Here is a 26,444-nt window from a genome sequence, read left to right on the forward strand (position 1 = left end):
GAGTTGAGCCTGGGAGCAGTCACTGCTTCTTATGGCTCAGTACTGGGGAAGAGATTCCAAGCTCCTTCCTGTCAGGGCCGCCATTGCAGCCGCCAGCACAAAAGACACTGACCTAGTGGTCCCGCTTAGGGCTGCCCAGGGAATGTATGGAAACAGGAAAGCTTGTTTGCCATGTAGGAAGGCAGTAAGACATGTTCACAAAGGTAAGTGCCCCACAGTGCACAGCTGCCCCAGAGTAAGTACGAGGAAGTACAAGCCTGACATTCAGGTGCGGAAGGAGGAGGCAGGAGAGAGGCCTCAAAAGGAAAACCTCTTTCTCCCTCTCTTTGCAGACTTCTTTTTCTCTCTCTCCCTTTCTCCCCATCCCTTCCTTCATTTCTCCCTTCTTCCCTCTTTGTCTTCTTTTTTGTCTCCTCCGTTAGGGACTAACATCAAAGGAGGATCAGTAGAACCTCTGTAGTTCAGTGCTGCTGTGTGCGTGACCTTATAAACAAGGTAAATAAGCTTTCGAGCCACAGGTATTCAGCCCCTCCCATGTCCCCTCCCTTGGTATACACTTGATAGCTAGCAGACAGGTGGTGTGGCTATTTTTTTTTCCCTCTCTTTCAGTTGCCACTAGAGACTTGGAATATCTCCTGAGGTTTGCATGTTTGGTTTGGATTATGGACTTTCCTTTCTCTCCCTCTCTCTTTCTTTCTAATGAAATGATGGTGTAGGAGTGGCGGTAGTATGTTACAGTGTAGTATCTGTACAAAATCACAGCATATTTTGGAAATGTGTTTTAAAGAAATTAAAAGCATTTTTAAATAAGCAGTTCTTACCACTCAGGTTTTTTGGTCCATCTTTCAAGTTCTGGTTTTGAACTTCTGCATCACGTGACAAATGTTCATAATTTCTTTTATCTTCTTAAAGATATAAATGGAAGATATTGGCAGTGTAAAAGCTTAAATATGAGTTTGTATACCTGTGTGCATTCTCCCCATCTCCTGTTTCCCCCACCCTTCCCTCGCCCTCTCCCTCCCTACCACCCACTCACCTTCCTCCTCACTTTCACCACCACCCTCCCCACCTGCCTCCTCTCTCCCTCCCCACCTTTTCCCCTCCCTCTCAGCTTTTATTGCTTTATTTTGTTTTTTGTTTTTTTTTAGCAGACAAATGGAGTTTACGACAAATTTAAAAGATTGTGGAGCTCCTACCCAAATATGAGTAGTATTGATTTCGACTTGTCTAGGAATATTTCAAAGTAATCATGCTTAAGTGCAGGCAGGTGTAGTAGATACATTTTAATGTTCTTGTAGCTTTATGGTTCTCATTAATTTATTCATCATAGTTTGTGATCATATAGTCTGTGTTTATGTGGCGTGTAAATTTACACAATGAAAGTCTAGTTAGAGAAGATGACAGTGTTTCCATTTTCCCCCTAGAAGATGCAATTTGCTGGTTTTAAGGTTAAACAACAGCGAATCTTCTATCAACCGCCAGAGAGCTGAGAAATTGGGTAGCAATAATGAGAAAGGCGGGAGAACCCTCAAGTTATTAAAATGCAAACTCGTCCTTGATTGATTTGAATTCTGGTTATACATTTTGGCTTTTTTTAAAAGTAGGTATTATGTCATAAAATGAGTTGGAGAACCTGTTGCTCCCAGACTTAGGGAGCAATAGAGTTTTCTGGTAACTGAAGTTCCTCACAAGTAATTTCTTTTAAAGACAGTGTTCTAGTTCAGTCCAGAAGAACCTGGTTTATTTTGTCCTACAAAAAGCTTTTGAGAGAATGTTATTAAGCAAACAACTTTTTGACATTGAGATGCCTCTTAAAAGGTTTACCTAAAAGCTAATGAAACAGATAAGACTTACCTGCTAAAGAGCCAGTCTAAAACTTTTCAGGTTCATTTGATGCTGCGTAGTAGACACCATTATTGTGGTGTTATTTGTAATACTGCTTATTTTTACAGGGAATTTGGCTATCTACCAATTAAAAACCTTCAGGATGAAAGAAGGATTTTTTTTTCTTTTTTTGTAATGCTCCTTCCGCAAACTCACACTGTGATTATGATAATGTCAGGAAAGAAGTGAAGTCGGCTCCAGGAGTATTTTCCCAACGGGCGGTGTGCCAGGTGTGTGGGACAGTCAGAATGGCCACAGTTGGATTTAGGTACAACTGAGATATAAGTACTTCTGCTGGTTTGAGCCTCCTATCCTTTAAAGGCAATTTCAAGCGGAGTTGCTTTTGTTGTTACTATTAGAGTGGTTGCCAATTTTTTCATTTATCTCTTCTCTGGCACCTAGAGTCTGTATACTAGAAAAGTTTAGAACTGAAGAGAAAACAGGAATGACAGTCAATGCGAGAATATTGGGAGTTACGACAAATGTGGTTGAGTGACACTGTGCCTTAAAACACTCAAAAAATTGGAGTCTTGGGCTAGGATCTGGATTAAAGTCAAAAGAGTCCTTTTAAAACTTCTTCATTGCATATGTGTGTCAGTGTGAGGGGATGAGAAGAGAGGGTCTGGAGACTGAGAGAAATGTGTTGAGATGGATGGAGCAGTCACTGACTGCTTCATGTCTTCAAAAGGGGCAATTACCTATTCCCTCCTGTAACCATTAGAATTGTTCTCATCTATGCTATGATCGCTTGCATGCTTTAAATTCAGTAGGTATTACAGTACATTTATTTTACAAGCAAAACCAGTTTTCTTTTGGGCACATACTAAATACCTATTTAAAATAAATTTAAGAATGATTTTTTATATATGTTTACCCTACCCTCAAGTAGCGGTGCTTGTTGAGTGACTAAATATTTGTTCAAAACTTTGTTAAACGTATTTTCACTTCTCTCAAGTTCAACAAATCAGTTTATCAGATGAGTTTTGCTGGAAGTGTGATGTAATTTGTCTGTACTTGGAGGCTAAACTTACAAAGATACCTATAGGAAAAGGAAAAGATTATTAAGCCTATCAGAGATTCAGTGGAATTAATAAGCTTTTTTTTCCCTAAAAAGAATGACTGAATCTGATTTTCAATAGATTATAGAAAAAAATAGTCAATTACATTTAGATGCTCTTTGATGATAATAAATGATTTAAAACCATTTATAACATTATAATATTAAATGTGTTGTACTTTCCCACCTTTGGTCCTTTTCTAAATCCTAACAAGTTACCTGGCTGTTTGTTACCCAACATTAAAGCAAAAAAAGAAAACCCAAACAAACAAAAAAAACAAAATTTATTTGTTTAGAATTAAGATGTAAAGGGCAAGGCCATCTTTATTTGCCTTCTCTCTTCTGTGTTTTTTATAGTATCAGTAATCCCCAGGGTAGTTTGAAGCTCAGATTGTTTCCTCAGAGTATACATGCCTCTGGCCTACTGCTTCAGTAATTTTCTTTATTTTTCCCCCCCGTCTGGGTTATGGTTTTTGTTTTTAAAAACCATCGATGCCAGGAGACAGACAACCAGCACCTAGCCCAGAGGGTACTGTTGAGATTACTGCTGGAATAAACCCAGGATAAAAATCTTTATGTTTTTTCAGACAAAGCATGGATTAAATGATTTATCTTATTCATATGATTTCAGTTTCTTTCAACCTCATCCAGAAACTGATGGAAAGTTTTCTTCTGGTGTCTCTGTGGTCTTGGTTTATGCCCAGCTATGGGGAAAAAAAAAAAAAAAAAAAGTCCAAGCACACTCTGAAACATAGAATTAGACATGGTTCCTGAATGTTGTTTGCCGTTTAAATTTGGTAGACACATGCACTCAAAGAAGGGGCAGGAATACAGGTTATGTGTCTATTAATCTGGTCGCGGTTGACAAAGTAATTGTGTTGTCTTAGACTCAGAACTATCAGTTAATGTGATTTTCAAGAGAACACTGTATTTGTGGGCGTGAGATTGTGTGTGGGGGGGCGGGATGGAAGGGCTGGATGGGGGGACTAAGTAAGCATGGTGACAAAACCCCATCACACTGCAGTTTAACACCCTCCCTGAGGTGATGTATTTTAATTAAAAGGGCACTTGTACTTTGCAAATTAATGTAGCCACTCAAAAATCAAAATTAAATCCCTCTTTAAAAAAACTCTAGAGGTTGTTTTAGTAAGAAATTGGTTATAAAAGTGGAGATAAATTATGTAGTTTGGGCCATTTGAAAGAACTTGTCAGTTTATCATCACTGGAATAAAACCGATGTCTAGACTTGTTTTTTTGTGGTGCCTTTTTTGTTTTTTTAAACAGTGCTTGTTAGCCAGTCTTACTAAATCTGAATTCATGGTTTCTATGCCCACAGTGGGCTTCATGGGGTCTTATGTGATCTTTCATCAAAGGCACAGCATTTTAGAGCCTCAGAGCACTGAGGATTTCTTAGTCCTTATTACATAGTGAGTGGTAATGGGTCACAGTCAAAAGTCAAAAAGCTGAATAACTGAAATGAGGCATATTTACTGTCAAACAATGGTAAGCATTTTACATTTTTCATCCAGGTATTTTGTGTTTGTCAGTTTAAACCACTCAGGTATACTCCACCCCTTTTTGACACCAAGAGGCTAGTTGATATATTATCAATAAATAATAAAAACTGAAAACATTTATGTGTGTATGCACCGGCTCTCAGTAGTAGTAGTTTTAAAAATAGGAACTGATTCATGTGACTCTACAGCTTTACAGACATATTAAAATTTGCACATGTGATCTCAGGAAATATAATAGTAATAAAATAAATGAAACCAGCCCTTTTATTACTCCCCTCATATTTATTTGTGTATTTATATCAACTGTTTGCAATTATATAGGTGGATAATAGCTACTTATTGTTCCTATTTTTATTTATTTAAACCAGATCTTAAGAACTGGATTCTAGATTTCATAATTAAAAGATGCCTTCTTTTAATAAGAGATCGAAACAGAATTTCCAGAATATTTTAATTAGTTTAGTTAATACAAATTATGAACTATTATAAGTATATACATTAGAAAAATAATCTGTGACACTAATTAAAGCAAATCACTGATACTGTGTTTCCCCAAAAGTAAAACCTAGCTGGACCATCAGCTCTAATGCGTCTTTTGGAGCAAAAGTTAATATAAGACTCGGTCTTGTTTTAATGTAATACCGGGTATGATATGATATGATACGATACGATACGATACCAGGTCTTATATTAATTTTTGCTCCAAAAGACACATTAGAGCTGATGGTCCGGCTAGGTCTTATTTTCGGGGAAACACGGCATAATCAAAATGACTGGAAAGGAACAGACTCTATTTATATTAATCTTTAAAGTTCAAAATGCTTATTTCTGTACAGTTTTGTAAGTTTCAGCAATGACGTTTGCAGTTTGTTTTTTTTAAGACTGTGTTTGCTCTAGTTGGTGGAAAACAGACAAGGAAGTGATATATAGTTTGCCTGTAAAAGAGTAGTTTACCTAAAGGTGAACTTTAAAAATATTAGGGATAATTAGCTCTCATTTAATAAGTGAATTGGAATGCTAACACATCTTCCAAGTTTCCGTTTTCTTTCTGTGTTTATCCGAGAGCATTTCCTGATCTCCTGTCTCAGGGAGACATATACCCTTCCTTTACCACCCAACCATGCCTCATGTACCCTCTCTTCCACCAGTTGTGTTCTTATTTTACTGTCACATCTGAAACTTCACTCTCTGAGAAATTCATGGCCCCAGATTGCACTTGGGCAACTACTCCTTGGGTCAAAAACTTCTGATTGGGTTGGCGGTGGAGAATTTAGTTATAATAAGTAGCACTTTTTTTCCCCCCCGAATTGAAGATGTCTTTATCTTAAAGTCATTGTTCAGTGAAGTCTGGAGTTTTACAAATGTGAGCAAACATTGCTTCCAAAATATAGAAAAAAATACAGAATTCACTTACTCCATAATTACTTTTTGACAAGCTCATGTTTCTGAATTTTGTTGGAGATGAAAAAATCAAAGTTACTCGTTTCACAAATATTACTTGCGTATCTGTATCAGTCCAGAAGTATGCTAAGGCCCCCTGGGGTGAATCACCTCAGCCCCCACCTGTAACAAGCCAGTATGGAGGAGACAGAACACCACGGGCTGCCATTCAGAATTGAGGGAGCCTGGGCAGCCAGGTGAAGGAAGACTTCCAGAAAAGGGCAGCCAGCGTTTGTGACACCTCTGCTTCCACACTGGCTGCTCATTTCTAGATGCTTCTGTATGAGTAGAATTGCTTGGTCTGCGGTAAGTTTTTGTTGGGTATTAACTGTAGGTGACCTATAGATTGCTTATCATCTTAAAAGATAATTTTTAAATTCATTTTGTTTATTATCAATCTCTTTCCTCCTCTCCTTGAAAATTTTATTTGGAGGACTATGGGGATTTATCCAGTCCGCATAACACTAATTGTGTTAGCCTCTACATCTGGCAGACAGCTTGGTGTTAAAAAGAGGCTTCCAGGAACTGTGTGACTAATTCTTTGCTACAGATTGGGAATTCATCACCTTTGAAAAGCTACCCAAAACCTTTCCATTATTTGAAAATATTTGGGAAGAGCTGGAGGGCATTTAATTATTTTTTTATTTTTTTAAAATTAGCATTTAATTAAAAAAAATTAGCATTTAATTTTTTGAAAGGATAATTTAACAAAGTTGGTTTGTAATTTATATAATACTATTTATTATTTACTATTCTTTAAGAAAACTGTTAAGAGTACCTTATTTTCTGTCTTCTAACCCATTATCCCTCCTTCCATATCAACAACTTTTCATTTAAAAAAAAAAAAAAGTGCAGTATGAGTTCGCCCATGAATCTGTCTAGGGATTTTAAAACTTCTTATCCTGAAATTCTGGGTGTGGACAGTATCATGCCCCAAAGGGCACGATACTTCTGAAGTAACACTGCTAGCACCTTTGTATTTTTTTTCCAGCTGAAGTAGGCACACCCAGGCAGGATGAGTGTGTTCTTGGAATAGGCCTAGTTTAGGTAATTTACTGTGCGTTCACAGAATAAAGTTAAATGTCAAAACCTTGTTGAGGCAGGCCTTCTGGTTTCCTCCTCTAATCTGTCTCTTGGAAATACTGATTATGACGTCTTAATGATAAATGCTTGAATTTATTTGTATGGCGTTAGCCTTAACGTGTATTGTCTTTTCTTTCTTTCTCAAAACAATCCTATGAGGCTTTGTGTGTTTCAGATGTGTCTGCTCAGTATATAAATGTGATTGATCAAAAGAGAATTCCCCCTCCTCCCAAATAACCTTCTTTTAAGGACTGTGTAGTCTAGTTTGAGAAGCAAGAGTGAACTAGCCAGCAAACACTGGGTCAGGCCTTGACGGCAGGCCCTGGGTTTCCCCAGGAGCACCTCCGAGTCCATTAGGGCAGGTTGACTGTAAGTAAATCTGTGAACAGTTCGGTGTGCTAGGTGTTAGGTGGGACAGGCCTGGAGCGCTGAGGGGGAACCTGGAGGCACATTTATACGAGTGTGTGTTGGGGAGAAGGAAGTTACATTAGAGGAAGGCTAATGAAAAATAGAAGCAAATGTGGCAGAAGACATTTAGGTATATTTTGAAAAAGTTTTTATCCCCATTTTTATGTCTAATTTTTGCTTCTATTGATGAATAGATAATGTATTTCATGATTCAGAATTTAAAAGGTAAAAAAGATACATAGTGAAAATCTCCCCCCGACTCCATTCCCCAGCCACCTGGTTCTCCTTTCTAGAAGTAATTGATATGGGTTTTTTGTGTGTTATTCCCAGTGGTTTTGTGCATATTAAGTAACTATACATATATGTTCTTTTCTCACCATCATCTTTTCATTTATACAAGTCCTGGCATATACGACATCTTTTTTTTTTTTTTTTTTTTTTTTTTTAAGATTTTATTGGGGAAGGGGAACAGGACTTTACTGGGGAACAGTGTACTTCCAGGCCTTTTTTCCAAGTCAAGTTGTTGTCCTTTCAATCTTAGTTGTGGAGGGCGCAGCTCAGCTCCAGGTCCAGTTGCCGTTGCTAGTTGCAGGGGCCACAGCCCACCATCCCTTGTGGGAGTCGAACCGGCAACCTTGTGGTTGAGAGGACGCGCTCCAACCAACTGAGCCATCCGGGAGCTCAGCGGCAGCTCAGCTCAAGGTGCCGTGTTCAATCTTAGTTGCAGGGGGCCCATCCTTTGGGGAACTCGAGGAGTTGAACCAGCAACCTTGTGGTTGAGAGCCCTTGTGGAATCGAACAGGCTGCCTCCGGAGTTAGGAGTACGGAGCTCCAACTGCCTGAGCCACCGGGCCGGCCCTCTTTTCTTTTTCCTTTTTTTTTTTTTTTAACTTCTGCTTACTAATATGTCTTAGAGACGGTCCCAAACCAGTATAGGAAGAGCTTCCTCATTGTTTGTCATAGCTGCATAGTGTTTCTGTGTAAACACCATATACCACACTCCTCTTAGCCTGTTACCTACAGGTGGGCATTTACTTAGTTTCCAGGACCTTCCTATTTGCATACTAGGCTGAATAACACATATGTCTTTTTGTACACGTAGGAGTTGGTACTGAAGTCAGGTTGCTGGGTCAGAGTGGCAAATTGGCATTTGGTGGCTGTAGCCAAATCACTGCCTTCAGTAGTTGTACTACTGTGCCCACACGACACGCACAGCACTCGCGTGCCTGTTTCCCCTCACCTATCTCACAGTCACGGGATTACTGTCAGCCCTTTGTTTTGCCAATCTGACACATGGACAAAGTTTCTAAGAGGAAGGAGAAAACAATGCAAAATGATTTCCTTTTTTGTCCCTAGTATGTTTATTTCCGTGTAGTTTGTTAATTAATATGTTGACTTATAATTCAGACAAGCTTCAGTGTTTACTAAGTCTCTGAAGTTCTAAAAATTGGAATTGGAAACTTATTTTCATATTCTGAGTTGTGAGACTGAACACATACCTGCAAGCAAAGTGTGACTGGTGATTCAGCGAGGTAGAACGGGCCCCCGCTTTCACAGAACTTGTAATCTAGAAGCAACAGAGATGATCAAACATGCGGGCTTTGACAGGAAAAGTACAGACAGCTGTGGGAGCATATGCAGTTTCAGGAGTGAGGGAATCAGGGAATGTTAAAGTTTCACATCTGACCTTCATACCGACCCTGTGAAGCGGTCTGGATTGGTAATATTATCCCTTTATCACCATGAGGAAATAGTCCCAAACAAGTTGAATCTTATCCAGGATTGCAAAACCAGTCCTGAGCAGAACAAGAACTAGAATCCAAGATTTTTGGCTTCCTTCCTCAGCATGCCGCCTTCGTGCTCCCTGCAGTTCCTGGTGAGTGATAACTAAGCCTTTTTGAGAATCACATTGTTACAGAAGTGCTGCTCTGGTGAAACTTGAGAGACTTAAAACACAATATTGCGAGACCCTCCTGGTCTCAGTGGTGAGGTATATTTTTTTCCATCCAGCTCTTTTTTAGCTTATTAAAACAAACTGTGTGTCATGCTTAGAAGACATTTACTAACATGTTTTATTTTGGTATCAGTGCATTTCCTTGTGATTACACAATGTCATTCCAAGAGGAGTGAGAAAGCAGACCAAGGCCAGCTTCTCTGCCTTTTCTGGTCTGAAGCACCACAGTAGTAAGAGGCCATTACATCTGAATACAAAAGTGCTTCTTGTACAATCAGAAGGGAAAACTTGCTCTTAAGTCATGCATCAAACACCTGGGATCATATTCCTTCCTTCATATGCTGTCTCTTGCCTGAAGGTTGAGGGTTTTTTTTTTTTTTTTTTTTTTTTTTGTGGAAAGGTAGTATGACAGTATCATGAAGCCAGATTTAGTCATTTCAGAGCATTGTGTGACCTTGGACATGTAACTGAATTTCTCTAGAATCCAGTCTCAGTCTCATTTTAAAAATTGGGGTAATACCTACCATAAAGGTTGATGTGAGAATTAAATACAGTGTTATACAGAATTTCTTCAGAGATTTTCATGTCATTGTTAAGTTTCTGTAGTAAGGGATATATCTACAGTCTATGAGTGCATTTAGTGCCGTTGCCACACCACCCCCGCCCCCACCAAGCTAATGATGGTGCATCTTGCAATAGATGGTATCAAATGGAGGAAATAATAGTATTTAAGAAGTTTAATGCAATACCAAGTACAATATGTATTCAATAAGTGGTTGCTATCATCTTAAAAAATGGAATCGAGTGAAGGCCATACCCCAGTGGGGAAGTGTGGTCTCTGCTGGGAGGTCTGTCTGTTAGGTTGGTGCAAAAATAATTGCGGTTTAAAAAGTTAAAAATAATTGCAAAAAGTGCCATTACTTTTGCACCAACGTAATACATACAGGACCAGGACCTGTGAGGGAGCCACAGGAGGCAGAAGGGGAGCACTTTCTCCTCTAGGAACCTAGATGTTGAGAGTGGGAGACAACCGTGAGGTTTGTGGTTATAAGTGCTGAAGTCAGTGTCTGCGCCATTGAAGGAGAGCTAGACAGGGAAGGACCTGCAAACCGGAGCGTCTCGAGCCATGCAAGTAGCACAGAGTTTGGCTGTTGCTTTTTTATCATCTCTTGTTCTTTGAGCTAGTCTTACCTGAAGAGCTTCAGCCTTAACTCAGCTGTGCTTTAGAGAAACGGATTGTTTACCCTTTCTCCACAGTGTTCAAGGGAGGGCCTGTGGGGGGAAAGTGGATTTTAAGGAACGGATTAGGCCATAATGGTTTGTTGAACTACCCCTCCCTTTTTGGAAAGTCCAGTGGCAGACTTGAAGGTGCCAAGTTGTACTTTATTAAACAAGGCAGCCTGTCCTTCCAGATCTTTCTCTGCAAACACACCTGTAATGCCTGTACTCTAGTTTCAGAGTCTAATTATTTCGGTTGGGGGAAGAGTGGAAATATGCATCTCAGGTAGATGGGGCATGGGCGCCTACTATACATTCTCCTAACTGCCCCTCTTTTAAACACAGTTTTAAAATGTATCCTGGTACACCCAGAAGTACTTAGGGGTAAAGAGGCATTAACGCTAATTCTCTTACTTTTAAACAGTGCAGTGTAGATGGGGGAGGAGGTGGGAGAGAAAACTATAAAGAATATGTAGAATGCTAACATTTGGGAAATCTGAGTGAAGGGTTCATGGGAATTCCTTGTATTATTTTTGTAATTTTTCTGTAAGTATGAAATTCTTTCTAAAGAAAAACTTGAAAATACATATCTCAAGCATTTCTCCATGCAAGCACATATATTTACATTATTAAGTCTGCACAGCATACTGCTTTGTGGAGGTGCTGTAAGGTCTTATCTAGATTCCCGTCCTTGGTCATTTGATCGTTCTCAGCTCTTTGCCATGATAAACAGGCTACTGAGAGATCTTTAAACATGATAGATTCTCGTGTATTTGGAATGGAATCCCCACAATCCTTTGAAATACTCATACTCCCATAACGGACTTCAAATGGAAAGTTCACAGTAACTTAACCAATTCATACTTGAACTTAAGACCTCATTTTGAATTTTTAATAGGTTAAATGGTGACTGTTTACTGTGTTTCGCTGAAAATAAGACCTAACCGGACCATCAGCTCTCATGCGTTTTTGGAGCAAAAATTAATATAAGACCCGGTCTTATTTTAACATAAGACCGGGTATAATATAATATAATATAATATAATATAATATAATATAAATAGTATAATCGGGTCTTATTTTAATATAATATAAAACCGGGTATAATATAATATAATATAATATAATATAATATAATATAATATAATATAATACCAGGTCTTATATTAATTTTTGCTCCAAAGGACGCATTAGAACTGATGGTCTGGCTGGGTCTTATTTTTGAGAAAACACGGTAGCAGTATTTATCTTACCCTGATACTAATAAACAATAAGCTATAGAAAAATTTTTTCAGTCCTGGTTCATTTTATGTAATAAAAATTTAGGGAAAAAAAAAGAATTTTTTAGTGACAGGAAACATCTTGACTGCTTGAGGAATTAGGAAGATCAGAAAGTCTTTTTTAGTGTCCTGAAGTTGCAGCTTTCTGACCTCATTCTGTTGGAAGCAGTGGGCAAATCTTTTTTTTGCCCTCATTCCAACATGCTTCACTTTTTCACTGATTGCTAGGTGTTTTAATTGGATTTCCCTCCTCACCTCATTCCAGCAGCAGATAGGATGAAGAGACTATTTGACCTGAGTGAGTAGTCATATGCTCTGTTCTAGTGATTTACCTTCAGCTTCTAATTGTTATTTTTCCTAATGCATGTGAAAAATTGAAACCATAGAATATGATTACGTATTCAAAACAGCATTCATTTCTGTTTCTGACATTCCTGCTAAAATATTTGGTTATTAATGTTTGGTTCAGTTTTTTGGTATCCCTTTGTGGCTTTGGAAACTAAAAGTGGGTAAGCAGGTATAGCTGTTGATATGCATAATACCTGAAGTCGGTTCCAGTGGGGACAGTAGATATAAGGGGTATCTTTGATTCTTTGGTCATACCTCCTAACTTCCAGGTCCTACCTCAAAAATAGCAAACTGTAGACATTTCAATAAAACCGTTTCTAAGAGATTCACATGTTCTAAAACCGGACCCCAGCAGGCCTAATTTCATTTGAATTTTGACATGTCCATTAGATTCAGTTCTAGGACAGTGTGAATGTTGTATGTTCTTTATTTTTCCTTCTTCCTTAGAATAACCTGGAATGAGGGAAACAGTGGATTTTAAAACCCTAATTCAGGAATTCGCTGCCAGTGCTGTATTAAATTGCACTCAAATTAGAAACAAGAGCCAGGAAAAGAAACCTTTCCATGTGCTGTGTAGCTGTGAGGCAGCTATTGCACCAAACTGCCCATCTCTTCATGAACAGTGGTTTTAACGGGAGGGGGTGTTGTGTAACACTTGCCCAGGGCACTGGGCTTATGAACTGACACACAGCAGAAGCTGCTGTTCCATTGAAAACCATGAAATCCGTGGGTTTTGTTTCATGTCTCTAGTTAAGGAAAAATGATTTCTTTCTTTTTTTTTTTTTTTTTTAAAGATTTAACTTTTCCTTCCGTTTGCACTATAAAATGACATTTCCTAGACACTGTGTGGTGATGCTAGCAGCAGCAACTGCCGTTTGTTTAGCTGGGGATAAGGAAGATGTATAAATAGTGGATCTTTCCTCTAAGACACTAGGTAATCTCTCTCCTTAGGGCCTTTCTCGGGGGAAATATTTTGTGTGTGTACATATATGTGTGAATAGTGTGTGTATGTGTGTATGTAATCAAAATGCTGACCTGAAGGAAGCTAGAGACATTCGACTTTAAAATGAATTTTGGCAGGTTAAAATATTACCCAAAATAAAAAATCTATCCTTGATTGGGTATTGGCCTCTTTACTGTGGGCTTACTAAGTGTTTGGGCGATCTTTATGTTAGTGTAACTTGGCTCCCTGTACTCTGAAGCAGCAGACTGTGACACTGGTTCTATCTCCTTCTGCCTCCACTTTTGTTACATTCTTTTTCCCCTAGATTGACAAATGTATTAATTTTCTTTTTTCCCCTCCTTCGTCCGCTGCCCTCCGCCCCCACTCCGGTTCAAGCCGTTGTTTCTCAGTCTAGTTGTGTAGGACGCAGCTCCCTGACCCATGCTGGTATTAAGAGACTTGCGCTCCCTCCTGGCTGAGGCAGTCAGTCGCCAGTCATTAGTTGGCCGCTCACAGTAGCTCATGGCAGCTCTCGCCGGCTGCCGGCCACTTATGCTAGCCACTGGACGCTCATGGCAGCACACGGCAGCCCACGGTAGCTCACGGCAGCCCACGGTAGCTCACGGCAGCCCACGGCAGCTCACGGCAGCCCAGCTCCAGGGAGAGCCATTGTTTACAGTCTTAGCTGTAGAGGGCGCAGCACACTGGCCCATGTGGGAATCGAACTGGCGACCTAGGCATTAGGAGCACAGTGCTCCAACCACCTGAGCCACCGGGCCAGCTTTAATTTTCTTTAATGTACACATTTTCCTTTGAAAACTTCTGACCTGGGTCATAATTAGTCTGTTGTTGCTTTCCCTCACGATATGAAGTCAAGTGAATGTCTTTGTCTTATTTCATCCAGAAAGTGAAGTTCCTAACACTTAGCTAGTAAAAGGTAGGCCCTGAGGTGGTCTACTTATGAGTGTTGCTGTACTAACACCAGCGTCTACTATCACCATCACTCTAGGGTTTTTTGTTTGTGTGTAAGTTTTTCTTTCTTTTCATTTTCAGCAGACCTACTCCAATGAAGTGCATTGTGTTGAAGAGATTCTGAAGGTGAGTTCATTGTTACTGTTTCTCACTTGAAGAAATATTTAAGTAAGCAGACGCTCCATTTACTTTGACTTTAATGAACAGTTGCCATTCCAAACCCCTTTAAGCAGTGCTCCCCAAACACCTCCAAAAGCGAGATAAACCAGAACAGTAACGAAGGGAGTCCAAGAACATAATTGAACTCACTGACAGATTTTATTAATTAAAATGAAGGCTGCAAACTACAAGGCCTTTGGACCAGCGTTTTAAGACCTGTCTCTCTCAAGTTTTTCTGGTTGTCCATAAAGACTCAGGAGAGTTGTTCACTTCCCCAAATGGACACTTCCTGCATGGATTTGGTAAGGGGACAGAAGGGGTTAAATAGTGCTTGATGTTTTGTAAGTGACAGCTCACATGTATGGCCTTATCATCATTGAGTCCATGAATTTTTAAAGGGGTAAAAAAAGTAAATGGGCATCTTTAGACTGATGTGAAAGGGTTATTTTTTGCTCTTGTTTAGTGAGAGTGAGCCATGCCGTTTGTCCTGCTTCTACAAATACATCGTTGAATCCATTATCCATTTGTTCAAGTTTTCTTGTAGAAGGATGACAAATTCCTTCTAGAATTTAGTTCTGGGGGTGGGGGTAGGGGGTGGAGATTCTCTTCATGAACCAGCATGCTTTCTTTTTATCAGAAGATTTATATAAACGGTTATGTTTTCCCGTTTTGGCTTTAATTTCCAGGAAATCTAAAGCTAAATATAATGCTCAAATATAGTAATTATAATAATTGAGGGTTTTATTTCTCATTCTTCCTCTATGGTTTTTAATTTTCTTCCATGTCAGTTTTAATGGTATTCTTTTATCTTTTACTATAAGGTTTCTGAGATATATATATATATATATATATATATATATATATATATATATATATATATATATATGTATATATATATATGCACAAACATACACACACTTTTTTGGAAGTATGAGATATATATGTGTATATATATATATATATATATATATATATATAAATAAAAACACATGTACCTGTTAGTTTATGTCTGTGCTGCTCACTTTTTTACCTCAAAATATATGTTTGCCCAGTTTTTTCTTTAGTTTTTCATTGTAAAGTATTAAGTGAGGTGGCACTGAAATCAGTAATTAAGTATATTGGTTTTCTTCTCACTTGTGAAATTTTGACAAAAGTTACGTCTAACCAGATGTTTGGAAAATAATTCCATTATTTTTGTTTTACAATCTTCTGTCCCCTACTTTTGTAGTCAGGATTTTCTGAGAAAGATATCCCTCTAAGGAAACATACTTTGTCTTGCTAACAAGAAATTTTTGTCAAACAGCAAGTAAGATTAATAATAAACTAAACTAATAATTAACAAGTTATCTCGATCAAGTTTTGTTTTATCCTCTCCCTCTGCTATTTCTGAAATTCTTTGGTATGATAAGTCATAAAAATAACAAATGACTTAGTTAGAAAATACGACCTTAGCATTTTTTCTGAAGTGATATGTTCTATAGTTACTTCAAATATAAATCCAACAATATAGATTAGATGTCTTCTGCGTATGTCAGATGCTTCTCTTAGGTTTTGATGTATGTTTATATATGACTGTCAAATCCTTTACTTAGAATGATGGTATTGAGGCATCAGGCAAGCATTTTTAATTTAATAAACCCATCCAATCCCCCTCTCCTCTCATCCAACATCACATTACTGAGTTCTGATTTACCTAGGAATGTTCTGAAGTAAATGGTTAATGCAAACAAGAGGTATTTTCTCTTGGAAATCATTATCAGGGAGACTGAAATAGAAGAATGTCCTGGACTGCAGAGGGCAGAGGCCTGGGCATAGCGGAGACTTAGTCTCTGTCCCCTTCTCTTCTCTCTGGCCTCAGTTAAGACGCGTGTTCTCCTTTGGCTTCAGTTTCCCCATTGCTAAAATGAAGTCCATGGGCTAGTAAATGATCTCTAGAGTCCATTCCTGTTCTCATTCTTGGATGTCGAGCCAGTTAGTTTCTTTTTCCTTGTGGTTCCTGCTCTTACTTTGTACCAGCAATTTATGAAGATTGCCAGGAATCCTAACACAACTCTTTCTGATGGGCAATAAAGGCGGTAAATAGTTCTCTAACAGAGAAAATCAATCATGAAAGATATCATTTGTTTCTCTAGGGGAAATATTAGGGGTGGAAGTATTTTAATGAAGGGGAAGTGGTAGCCTGTTAGTCCTCCAAGCTGATGGAGTAAGAAGATAACAGACAGACATTGCTAGACACCCGGAATTTGTCACGCACGAGGGTCCAGGTAGGGCAGTGCCCTCAGTGGGAGAATGGAAACAGCTCAGGTTTTCTACTTACAGTGGCATAGCCTGGATACCTCCTGGATACCTTCTTGGAAAACATAAGGATGGTGTTTTCAAACACCTTCTCGGTTACGTAATTAATTATGTTTTTACATCGTAGCATTATAATGGTCCCATACCTTCAAGTATAGTGCAATAAATAAAACAGCAGGGAGCTCTCGGGTGCAGTATCGAAGTTCTTAAACACTAGATTTTTAATTAAAAATGATAATGCTTTTAATTTTTAAGTACTTTCTGTGCACCATGTATTCAAGCACTTGACGTAAATTACCCCTAAACACTTGGGAAAATAAGTGGTCTTCGTCTGCCTGTTACTGAGAACTGAGGCTCTGAGAGCTCAGACAGCTAGGCTGGTGAGGGTCAGAGTCAGGATGCAAGTCTGGGTTTCTGGCTCCAAAGCGCTTAATTAACTCTTTACATTTTAGTCCAGAATTTCATCTGAACCAAGCACATGGCTAGACATGGGGATGCTTTGACCTTTAACAAAAATTTCTCAAGAAAGCCGGCATCAGTTATTTTGCTTGTCACTGTGCCAAGTCTTTTTTGTCGATCTTGGAGCTGTAGCAGCCCAGAGAGTGGCTGTGGGGACAGGCTAGGGAAGGTGGGGACAGGCTAGGGAAGGTGCGAACCGAGGTTGGGAGTAGAAATACTTGCCAGAGCTCCATCTCCAGTTGTTGCAAGGATCACACGGCATTTCTGTGGTAATAGAGATTTTGGTCAGCACTTTGAAAAGAATGAAGTGTCATAATACACAGTGTTACACAGGTGAGGCAGTACAGCATGGTCTCGGGTTGTCAGCTTGCTGGTAGCGAGTTGCCTGTTGATCTTTCATTCAATTCACCATGCAAGTCTTACGCACAGAATGGATTTCTTTCTCTTAGACTGGGAAGGCAAGTGGCCCATGCTCTGTGCTCTCAGCCGCTGGCTTCCTGGGGCACCCAGTCCAGTCATTTTGGAACTCAGTTTTCTCATCTGTGAAATGGAAAAGTAGGAGTTAATGATCTCCATTTTAGCTCTTTAACAAGTTGTGCTTGTGCATGTGCTTAATTAGACACCTTCAATCTGACGTTCTGTTTTCCACTGATACTTTTTAGCAAAGCAAAATAATTCATGAATACGCTTAGAAAAAAAAGAATTCATGTCAAGATAAATATATGAGCTTGTAATATTTAGAAACCTTGTCTCCATGAAGAGTGAATAGAAATGAAACGTCTGATAATGGAAAGGGAAGGTAGTTTTTTAAGGCCTTGTCCTCCAAAAAGTTCTTACATGCTAATAGTGTGTATCAGGGAAGGGTCAAATCCATTAAAACTCTCCCAAGAGGAACAAGTGACCTGAATTACTTGTTTGCTTAAGTCAAACAGGAAAGTTCTTCTTCCTTTGAACTTAAATAATTCCAGGAAACGCAATAAAGAAGCTGAGGGAGAAAGAAAGCATTGAGTAGAGACTCAGTTTTCACAGTTACATAAGCTCTAGTAAATACCTATGACCATTTGTTTAGACGCTTTATAATATTCAGAGTGTTAAGACCATTCCTGTCCTAGCTCTTGTTTTTCTTCTTCAAACTGAGTTTTTTTCAGTTTTTTAAGTTGGAGATCTTCAGCTTTTGGACATAGCCCATTAAGTGGGAGTTTTTAAAAAAGTAAATGAAATAACTTTTAAGGTTTCACTTTTCATTTACCATCAATCTGCTCCACATTGTTTAAAAAGTTAAGTAACAATAAATGTTCTATTTATAATTTACCTTTTCTCCCCTTTCCAAATCTCTTTTCAGGAAATGACCCATTCATGGCCTCCTCCTTTGACAGCAATACATACGCCTAGTACAGCTGAGCCCTCCAAATTTCCTTTTCCCACCAAGGTAATTTCTTAGAAGTATAAAGTATAGCAGGCACTGCGTCCACAGTGAGAGGTCTGAGGTATTGCTGTAAACCTGATTAATCAAATACTACTTGTTGAAATCGTCGATGGCTAGATTAAAATTGCAGCTAACTGAGCTTCTAAAGTGCTTCACAAGGCTTTCAAACACTTTGTTCTCCAAATTATGTCAGTAAGAGCATCTTCCATTCACTTAGGGTTTTGTAGCTTATGAAAGCACCGAGGACTTGCCAATACTCTCATTTGAGAGTCCTTACTTATAGATGGGAAAATGGAGGTACAAGGACATTAAGTGAGGAAGGTTGTTTGATTCCTAATTTAGAATTTAGGTATATATCTAGATATACCTACATCTTATACTTCTTACACCTCTTGGATTTTCTTAGAGTTTAATGTGTAATCAGCTACATTTGTGCTGGTTTTAATAACAAGTGAATTAATTGCTGACATGCACATTTCTGTATTTGTGAACAATGTATTAAAAATAAAAACACTGCCATTTTCCCCCCTCCCCCCCCTTTTTTTTTGAGGAGCGGTGTGCTTTGGGACAGCCTTCAAAATGTAGAAATAGCACGGTCAGATCTGTGTTCTATCCAGCCTGGAGTGCATGCACATCATTAACATATTACAGCTATTCCTTTCCATGATACTGTTTTCATAATAGGTTATGTCTACCCAAACCAGAATTTGCCACATTAGATACTTTACATTAGCTACTTTTCTAAAGTAGTTTTTTTTTTTTTTTTAAGATGATTCATTATTACTGGTTTTAAGGCAAAACATTATACTTTGTTAAAAGAAAATGGTTGCTCATTGCCAAAGGAAAATAAACTCTAGGAAAGAATGGAAGCAATGAATCCTATTTTATGTAAAAATTAGATTTATTTGTGTTTAACAGATTTAGCCATGATGTAGTCTTAGATTTATAAAGCTTAATAACTAGAGATTTTAATTGTTTTTTCTAGGATTCTCAGCACATCAGTTCTGCAACCCAAAACCAAAGTAAGTAAATATATGGAACAGATTATTGCATTGGAGAACAAAGCGTGGTTTTTACTGTTTTAATATAAAAAACATGAACGACAAATGCCCCAGTGGAGATGAGGGCTTCCTATGTTGAAACAATAGGAAGGGAGGGCAGATATAAAGCTGTTCTTTAGGTGGAATTTCAGATGGTTGCAAAGAGTTCATGAAGCTGTCTTACTAAAGTACTTAACAAATGTAATTTGGTATAGCCTGACACATGATCAGGATCTTGAAAGCGACTCTCAAAGCATTGTAACCCAGGAATTGTATATAAGAATAGGTTAGGATATTTCGTGCGGTTCTTGTATTTTTTTACACAAAAGTAAGAAATTTTTATAGAGAATGCAACATACAACTTCCTTAGCCCCTCTATATGTATTTGCCTTGTAATTCTTTTTTTGGACCCCTTTTATGGATTGTAAATAGTTGAAAATTCAGGGGGAAACAGAAGAAAGCTAACTAGATCTGGCTTTTCTCTTTATCAGTAACCCTTTAGGTCAGTACATTTTTTGTGTCTCAACTACATGCAAGGCATTTCAAGCTTGACAAAAATGGCTAGGGTATTTGCAGATATTTAGTTCATCGATACTATATGGTAAGTACTCAAGTTACGAAGTATTAGTCGTCAGAGGATGGGGAGACCAAAATAGGGTGTGTGTTATGTGTCAGGAGAGGGAGCTCATAGATATTCCATGGAGGTGACTCTTCGTTCAAATCTCTCCACCTCATTCTTTCCCCTCATTTACATTTTTCCTTAGATTATTCTGTTATTTAAATTGTAAGGATGTGAGGAGAGTATAAAAAAGATGAGAAAAGCAAGAAACAGAACATCCTTCCTCTAGAGCAGAGGTGGGCAAACTAGAGCCTGAGAGCCCAATCTGTTCAGCTAGTTTTGTGAAGTTTTTATTAGGTACAGCCTTGCCCATTTGGTTATTATTATGTTACAAGGTACAGCTTGCAAAGTCTAAAATATTTACTATGTGACTTTTATAGAAAAGGTAGAGCCACCCCCTGCTCTAGAGATACTGAATAAAAGTTTGCAAAGAACTCATATCTAAATTTCCCCCAAATGCTGAGAAATAAGCCTGACTATGTTGCCACCGTGTTGTGTAAGTAACAAAGTAAAAGTAACAGAAATGGACGGTTGCTTGGAGAGATTGGGAAATATTTTTTCTCGGCATTTTGACAGCCTGTCCTAAGCTAGATACCAGGTGGAGTAGCTAGCGCGCCTGCAGGTTGACCGCCAGCCTGGCTGTGTCCAGGATTGCTGGGGCTCCTTTGCCTCCACTTGCTGGAGCGGCCAGCCACGCAGAATATATGCCTTCCCCTGGGTTACTCACAGCTTGCATGATGGCTAACTCCTGGTTTAGGAAGACCCTTTAGTCCTTTAAACTGATTTCCCCATGTAGCAAAGGGTACTTGAAGATGGGCTGACAGGTCAGTGCTTTCTTGTCCCGGCATGGGCGGTCCTCTCGGCCCGTGCAGTAGTGTGGGCCCATTCCCCGTCGATCTGGGGAGAAGTCGTCAGGTGCCCGCAGGTCTCCTGCTGTCTTGGCTCACCAGATGTTTATCCTGGGGTCTTACGTGCTGCTGCCAGTTTGTCTGTCGGTGTTCTCAGGACCCTTGTTTGTTTATCTTTGTGAGAATGTGGCCTTCGACCCTAAAGTGCTTTAGTTGTATGTTGGATGAAGAGGGAGTGGAGTTTATGCGGCTATAGCTTTCTGAAAAGTAGAGCTTGACATGTATTTCTCAAAATATGCCCAGCAAGAGAATTCTGATTTCTTGAAGAGCGATCTTACAGTATTGAAGCCTGTAGAAAGTCTAGAGAATGAAGGATAGTGATTTTGCTTGCATGTCCTAGTGTTCATGTCCACATGTGCGAAAACATGGCCGCCTGAGGGTAACCTCCCTGTGGCGCTTAGGGCCCAGTCACCGTGTCGGTAGGGGAGTCCCCGTGAGTGGTCAGAAGAGTGATTTTAACCCCTCTAATTTGTAGTCCTGGCCCTAGCTTTCTAGCCAGAAAGGGAAGCAATATATAAAAATATGAAATCTTAAACATACATAAGAGCTGCTGCCACCATGAGGATAAAGTGATGAATTGCAAATACTCAAGGATCTCTACATGACATGGATGGGAAATATCAAATCACTCTGGCCTGAAAGGCACCCCTATTTCCATTCCACTTCAAGTTCTGTTTCAGGTCTCAATTGCCTCAGACCCATACAAAACCTGCAGCCTCCCAGCTGGTTTGTTGCTCCACACTTAACAACGTTTCCTGCTCCCTTTTGGGTTATACCAGGCTGCACCTGCTGAACAATCTTTCTGAGGAGTCGCTCTATCAAGTCCCTGTTTAGACCATTGGTGGTGTCTCATTGCCCAACAAATAAAGTTATGACTTCCCATCCTGGCATTCAGAGCCCTCTAAAGTCTGACTTTTGCCGTCTTCCCAGGCCATCCACCAGGGACTCTGTACCCAGCCTTACCTTTTCCATTCTATGCCACTTTCTCTCCTCTCATGTCTCTACCTTTGTTCACACTCTTTTCTGCTTGAAAATCTTCCTCACCCTCCTGCCAGCGGTTATTCTGTCAAAATCTCACCCATCCTTTGTGACACAGTTCATTTTGTTCCTTTTCTAATTTGCCTTCTTTGGTCATTACCAACAGAGGGACCATTCCCTAGATTCCTGGGAGGGTTAGTTTGTATGACAGATTTGTGTACTTCCTCTCACACAGCCTAGGATTGTAGGTATTTGCCTGCCTGTTTGATGTTCCTCAGTCAACTGTAAGCTCATTGAGGACAGGGTCAAATGCCTTGAACATCTTGTTATCTACAAGGCAGTCTGTGAATAGCTGTTGAATAAATGATTGGACAGGGTGCTGAATAATGGAGGGGCCCAATGGGAGGGAGAGCACTGTTGGCCGAGGACAGAAGCTAGCAGGTTACTGACATATACGAGGTCAAACCAGGTGGGCGATGAGAGCAGCCCTGTCACAGTGCCTTTATTTGAGCCCCTACCAACTGACATCCAGGGAAGGAAAGTCTCCAGCACATAGGAAAGTTGCCAGCAGTGTGGTGGGGCCCGCTGTAAGCAGTGCTCAAGTGTTTTTGTTCTGTTAAGTGTTTTAATTCTGAGCAAGGCCTCTCTCTCTAGAAGTAACACAAATGTTACTGTATAATGGTGAGATTATACCAAGTCCAATGCATAGCCCTCTGGGTGACAGAATTGAAGTACTATACTGTTGAGGTTAAAAAGGTGAGGGTGGGGGACAGCAAAAAGGAATTTGTAACTAATAGTGTCATGAATATATGCATTGTGCTGCTCTAATTATTTCCCCCTCATCCACAGAACAATATGATACATCTTCAAAAACGCACCCTAATTCGCAGCAGGGAACATCGTGAGTAAAATGTTTTTGTTTATTACGTTTGTAATACAATTACAATTACATTGTAATTTCCTACGTAAATCTATTGCTTAGATTTTTACCCCCTGCTTTCAAGTAAGATTTTCATAAAATACTGCTGCATTGTAGAGGGAAGACGTGACCTACATTTGTATTTGGATTAAGTTCTTTTGAAGGTTTCGAAGGTACCATAGACTTTGCTAAAGGGTTTTCTCAAAAGAAAGGCATTTGAGCCATTATTTACATATTAAATGTGGAAAATAGAAGGTTTTAGCTTTGTAAGTTTCAGTCTTAAATAGCTATAGCTTTTGGAAACAAATTTTGGGGGATGTGCATAATTTAAGATTTTCTGCCACTTTTTTGGCCTAGTTTTAACTAATAAAAAAATGAGGCGTGTTGCCCAGCTGTTCTTTATTAAGGCCAAGTAAGTCTAGATATATTTTGGGTTTTTGGAACAGTTTAAACTACATAATAAAGATTTTAAAATCAGCATTTTGACCCAATTTGCCATTTCTTGGTGGTATTGAACTAATACTGCTTTCTTTTCACACATCCAGAAGTGCTTCAAGGACTAAGTGAGGCAGCCTTTCTCTCCTTCTGTATCTAATCACTTACTAACATGAGTTTGCTCGTCTTAGGATTTCACGTTCAAGCTCCAGCTTTCTCCTCTTTTCTAGGGATAATATTTGTTCCATGTATTTTGGAAAGAGGGATTGCAGGGGACTATTTTAAAAACTGTATAGTTGACGTGAAGAGGTAATTTTATCTTCTCACCACGACTGAATGTGGAACCAGGTTAAATCGTCGTTCCCCTGATGCAATTTGTTTTCATTTCACTATAGCAAAATAAGAATAAAAGAACAATATAATGAGATTTTTTTTAAAGGTAAATTAATTGTAGCTTAAGGGATAGATTATTTTAGTGTAATAAAAATCTGTTTCATTTGTAGTACTGGCAAATGGTGAGTTTTTGCTTGTTTTTATCATCTTTTACTAGAAAAAAATTAACTGTATGTCAGTTATACTCTCTCTCTCTCTCTCTCTCTTTTTCTTTTTTTTTAAAATTTACTGGCTCCTGAATTTGGAAAGTCTAGAATCACCAACTTAGACTTAAAGAAGGAAGAGGTTTCAAACCACTTGATAGCTGGTAGATCCAAGGACCCCAATTGCAATACTCTGCGGAAGCCCTGTAACTTCCCCAAGGTTTTGTACCGCGTGTTCTTTATAGTGGTCGGTAGTAAAGCCCTTTAGACCATAAAAGGCCCTGGCCAATATCTTTGGGGGCAGGGAGGACCGGGGAGTTGAGGAGCTCTCCTCCCCCTTGGCAGTAAGAATAGAGGGGAGGAGCTTTCCCAGGAGCCCAGCGGGTGGCGGCAGCAGCACCAGAAGGAAGCAGCTGGTTCCCCAGGCCTGTGGGTAGACAGAAAGGCAACTGGGTCTGACCTGGGCCTCCGAAGTAGCTTCAGAGCAAGCAGCTCAAAGTTATACCCTCCCACACCAATTTCCATCAGCTTTCAGGCTTAGGTAGGTGGTAGAGACAGACCGTTTTCTACGACAATTTTGCTACTCAGATAAAGAGGTAGTTCTCCTGATAAGTGAGTGAAACCACTGAAATCAGAGGTGCCTGAAAGTTTCTAACAGGTACACTTATATCTTGTGACATATGTAGTGTTTTCTGTATGGAAACAGTTTGCTACATATAAAATTACCCAGAAAAAAATTTTGTTATGATCCTAATGGATTTAGGAGACAGATGAAAGGAGGGCCTAGTGGAGGTGAAGAGGGAAGGGAAGAGTGGTAGAGGAGAGAAAGTAATACTGAGCCTGGGTAGGTAACAAGGGCTGTATGGTTGTGGTTGTATGGCAGTGGTGTTGGTCATATTGATAAATGCCAAAATGAAATGTACCTCTAGGAAAAAGGAATCACTTTTATGGAGACTGGATGAAAGCAGTGTCCCAATTAATTTGTGAAGTGAAGTCATTGTTTCAGATATAGTACGGTAAATCTCTTCGTTCTTACAGGTTAATTTGATCTAGTGTCATTAGGGTTCTTTGGCATGCACCTAAACCACTTCAGTGACACACACAGTGCCAGGGAGATAGTCTTGTGTACTTTGAATGTCAGGGAAAGAATGTTAATTATGGGGTCATTTGTACTTTGGTTTTAAAAATCAATGTAGGTCATAATGCGTTTTCTTTCAGAGTTACTAGTACTTGGGAATTCTTAAGAAAGTAGAGGAGTACATACAAAGGACAAAAGGGGGGCCTTGAAGTAGAGAATAAACTTGTGAAGAGTCTGTGTTAATTCTTATGTCTGTCCAGACTTGGGGGTGGGGAGTAGCAGTTAGCCAGGTGGTGGAAGGATGTAGATGGGAAAGAAATTCGTGCTGAATCTGTTGCTTTTAATTTCTGTTGTTGAAGTTCTAGTTCTCAAATAATGAATTGCTTCTGCCACGCTTTGTGGGGAAGTGATTAGCTAGGATGGACGCGCTATTTGTCCCTAAGTTTAAGGGAGGGGATGTTGCTTTAAGGGCTCCTGGATTTGGAATCCTTTTCCTTTCCAAGGCTGACATCTGCTGAATTCTGAGGGCAAAGTGTAAAGTATTTCCTTTTTTAATGTAGTTACTATATCCTTTATGTAATCGTGGGTAGTTCCTTTTGTACGTCCAGGGGCAGTTTCCTGGTGTCAGTTCTTCTGTCAGCCTTCCAAAAGGGATAATCTGTTAGTGTTTTGGAAACTATAAGGCAGTTAATAGGTATACTATTGTGGCTGACTTTCTTCTCCCTTCCCACTCCGTACCCTGAAATTCCCAGATCCTTACGAGATAGTGTCCTCTTTTATTTTTCTTGTGTGTTTCTCAGAAATTGTCAGTACTTATTTAGAGACAGAAATTAGCCTACAATAAAATTGTTATAATACAATTTGAAATTTTTATTACGTGTAGTTTCTTTTGAAATGAGGACATATCTGGATGTAGAGGCTGGGTTTGGGATTGTCCCAGAAGGAAGTTTGATGAGAAGAAATGGTAAAGTTGATAAAGGCTGGGAGCTTGAATTTTCAACTTTTACAATAGTATTTGTTTTTAAATATCTTGGCAAAGAACTAAGAAAGCCCCATTCTTTCAGCTTATTGCATTGTAAAATCATCACAGCAGGACACATGTCAGCTGAAACGTTCTAGAACTAAATCTGAAGAAGTGGCTTACTTGCACCAGTTCATTTAAATCATATTTAGCCCGAGGAAATTACTTTTCTCCTTTTTAAGACACTTCTTTTTTGTCTTATCTTTAAATATTAGATTATATTATGTGAAAATGTTTTGCCTGGATCCTTTAATGACAGCCCTAACTTAAGAGTGCTATTTGCTGATACATACTAAGGAAGGAGTGGTAGAAATCACCCTAGTGTGTAAAGCTCACATAAATGATTTGTCACTGAGATCATACCCCTGTCTCCTGAAAACAAGGAACAGATATTTGTGCTGGTCAGTTATACCATGGTTTAACTACATTAAACCTTTATCACATTATGTAATTGGAGATCCCATTCT

General features: G+C 39.2%; 1 protein-coding gene across 5 annotated transcripts in view; it reads left to right on the forward strand.

Annotated features, from left to right (window-relative positions):
- AFF1 (ALF transcription elongation factor 1) overlaps positions 1-26,444 on the forward strand; it is a 177,027-nt gene that overhangs the window by 112,347 nt on the left and 38,236 nt on the right. For all 5 annotated transcript variants that reach the window (XM_081060387.1, XM_081060389.1, XM_081060391.1 and 2 more), the window contains 4 exons: positions 14,186-14,230; positions 18,360-18,446; positions 19,429-19,465; positions 22,838-22,889. In XM_081060387.1, the coding sequence (XP_080916513.1) occupies positions 14,186-14,230; positions 18,360-18,446; positions 19,429-19,465; positions 22,838-22,889 (221 nt within the window). The remainder of the gene's footprint in view (positions 1-14,185; positions 14,231-18,359; positions 18,447-19,428; positions 19,466-22,837; positions 22,890-26,444) is intronic.

This window comes from Rhinolophus hipposideros, assembly GCF_964194185.1.
Source record: "Rhinolophus hipposideros genome assembly, chromosome: 1".
Lineage (NCBI taxonomy): Eukaryota > Metazoa > Chordata > Mammalia > Chiroptera > Rhinolophidae > Rhinolophus > Rhinolophus hipposideros.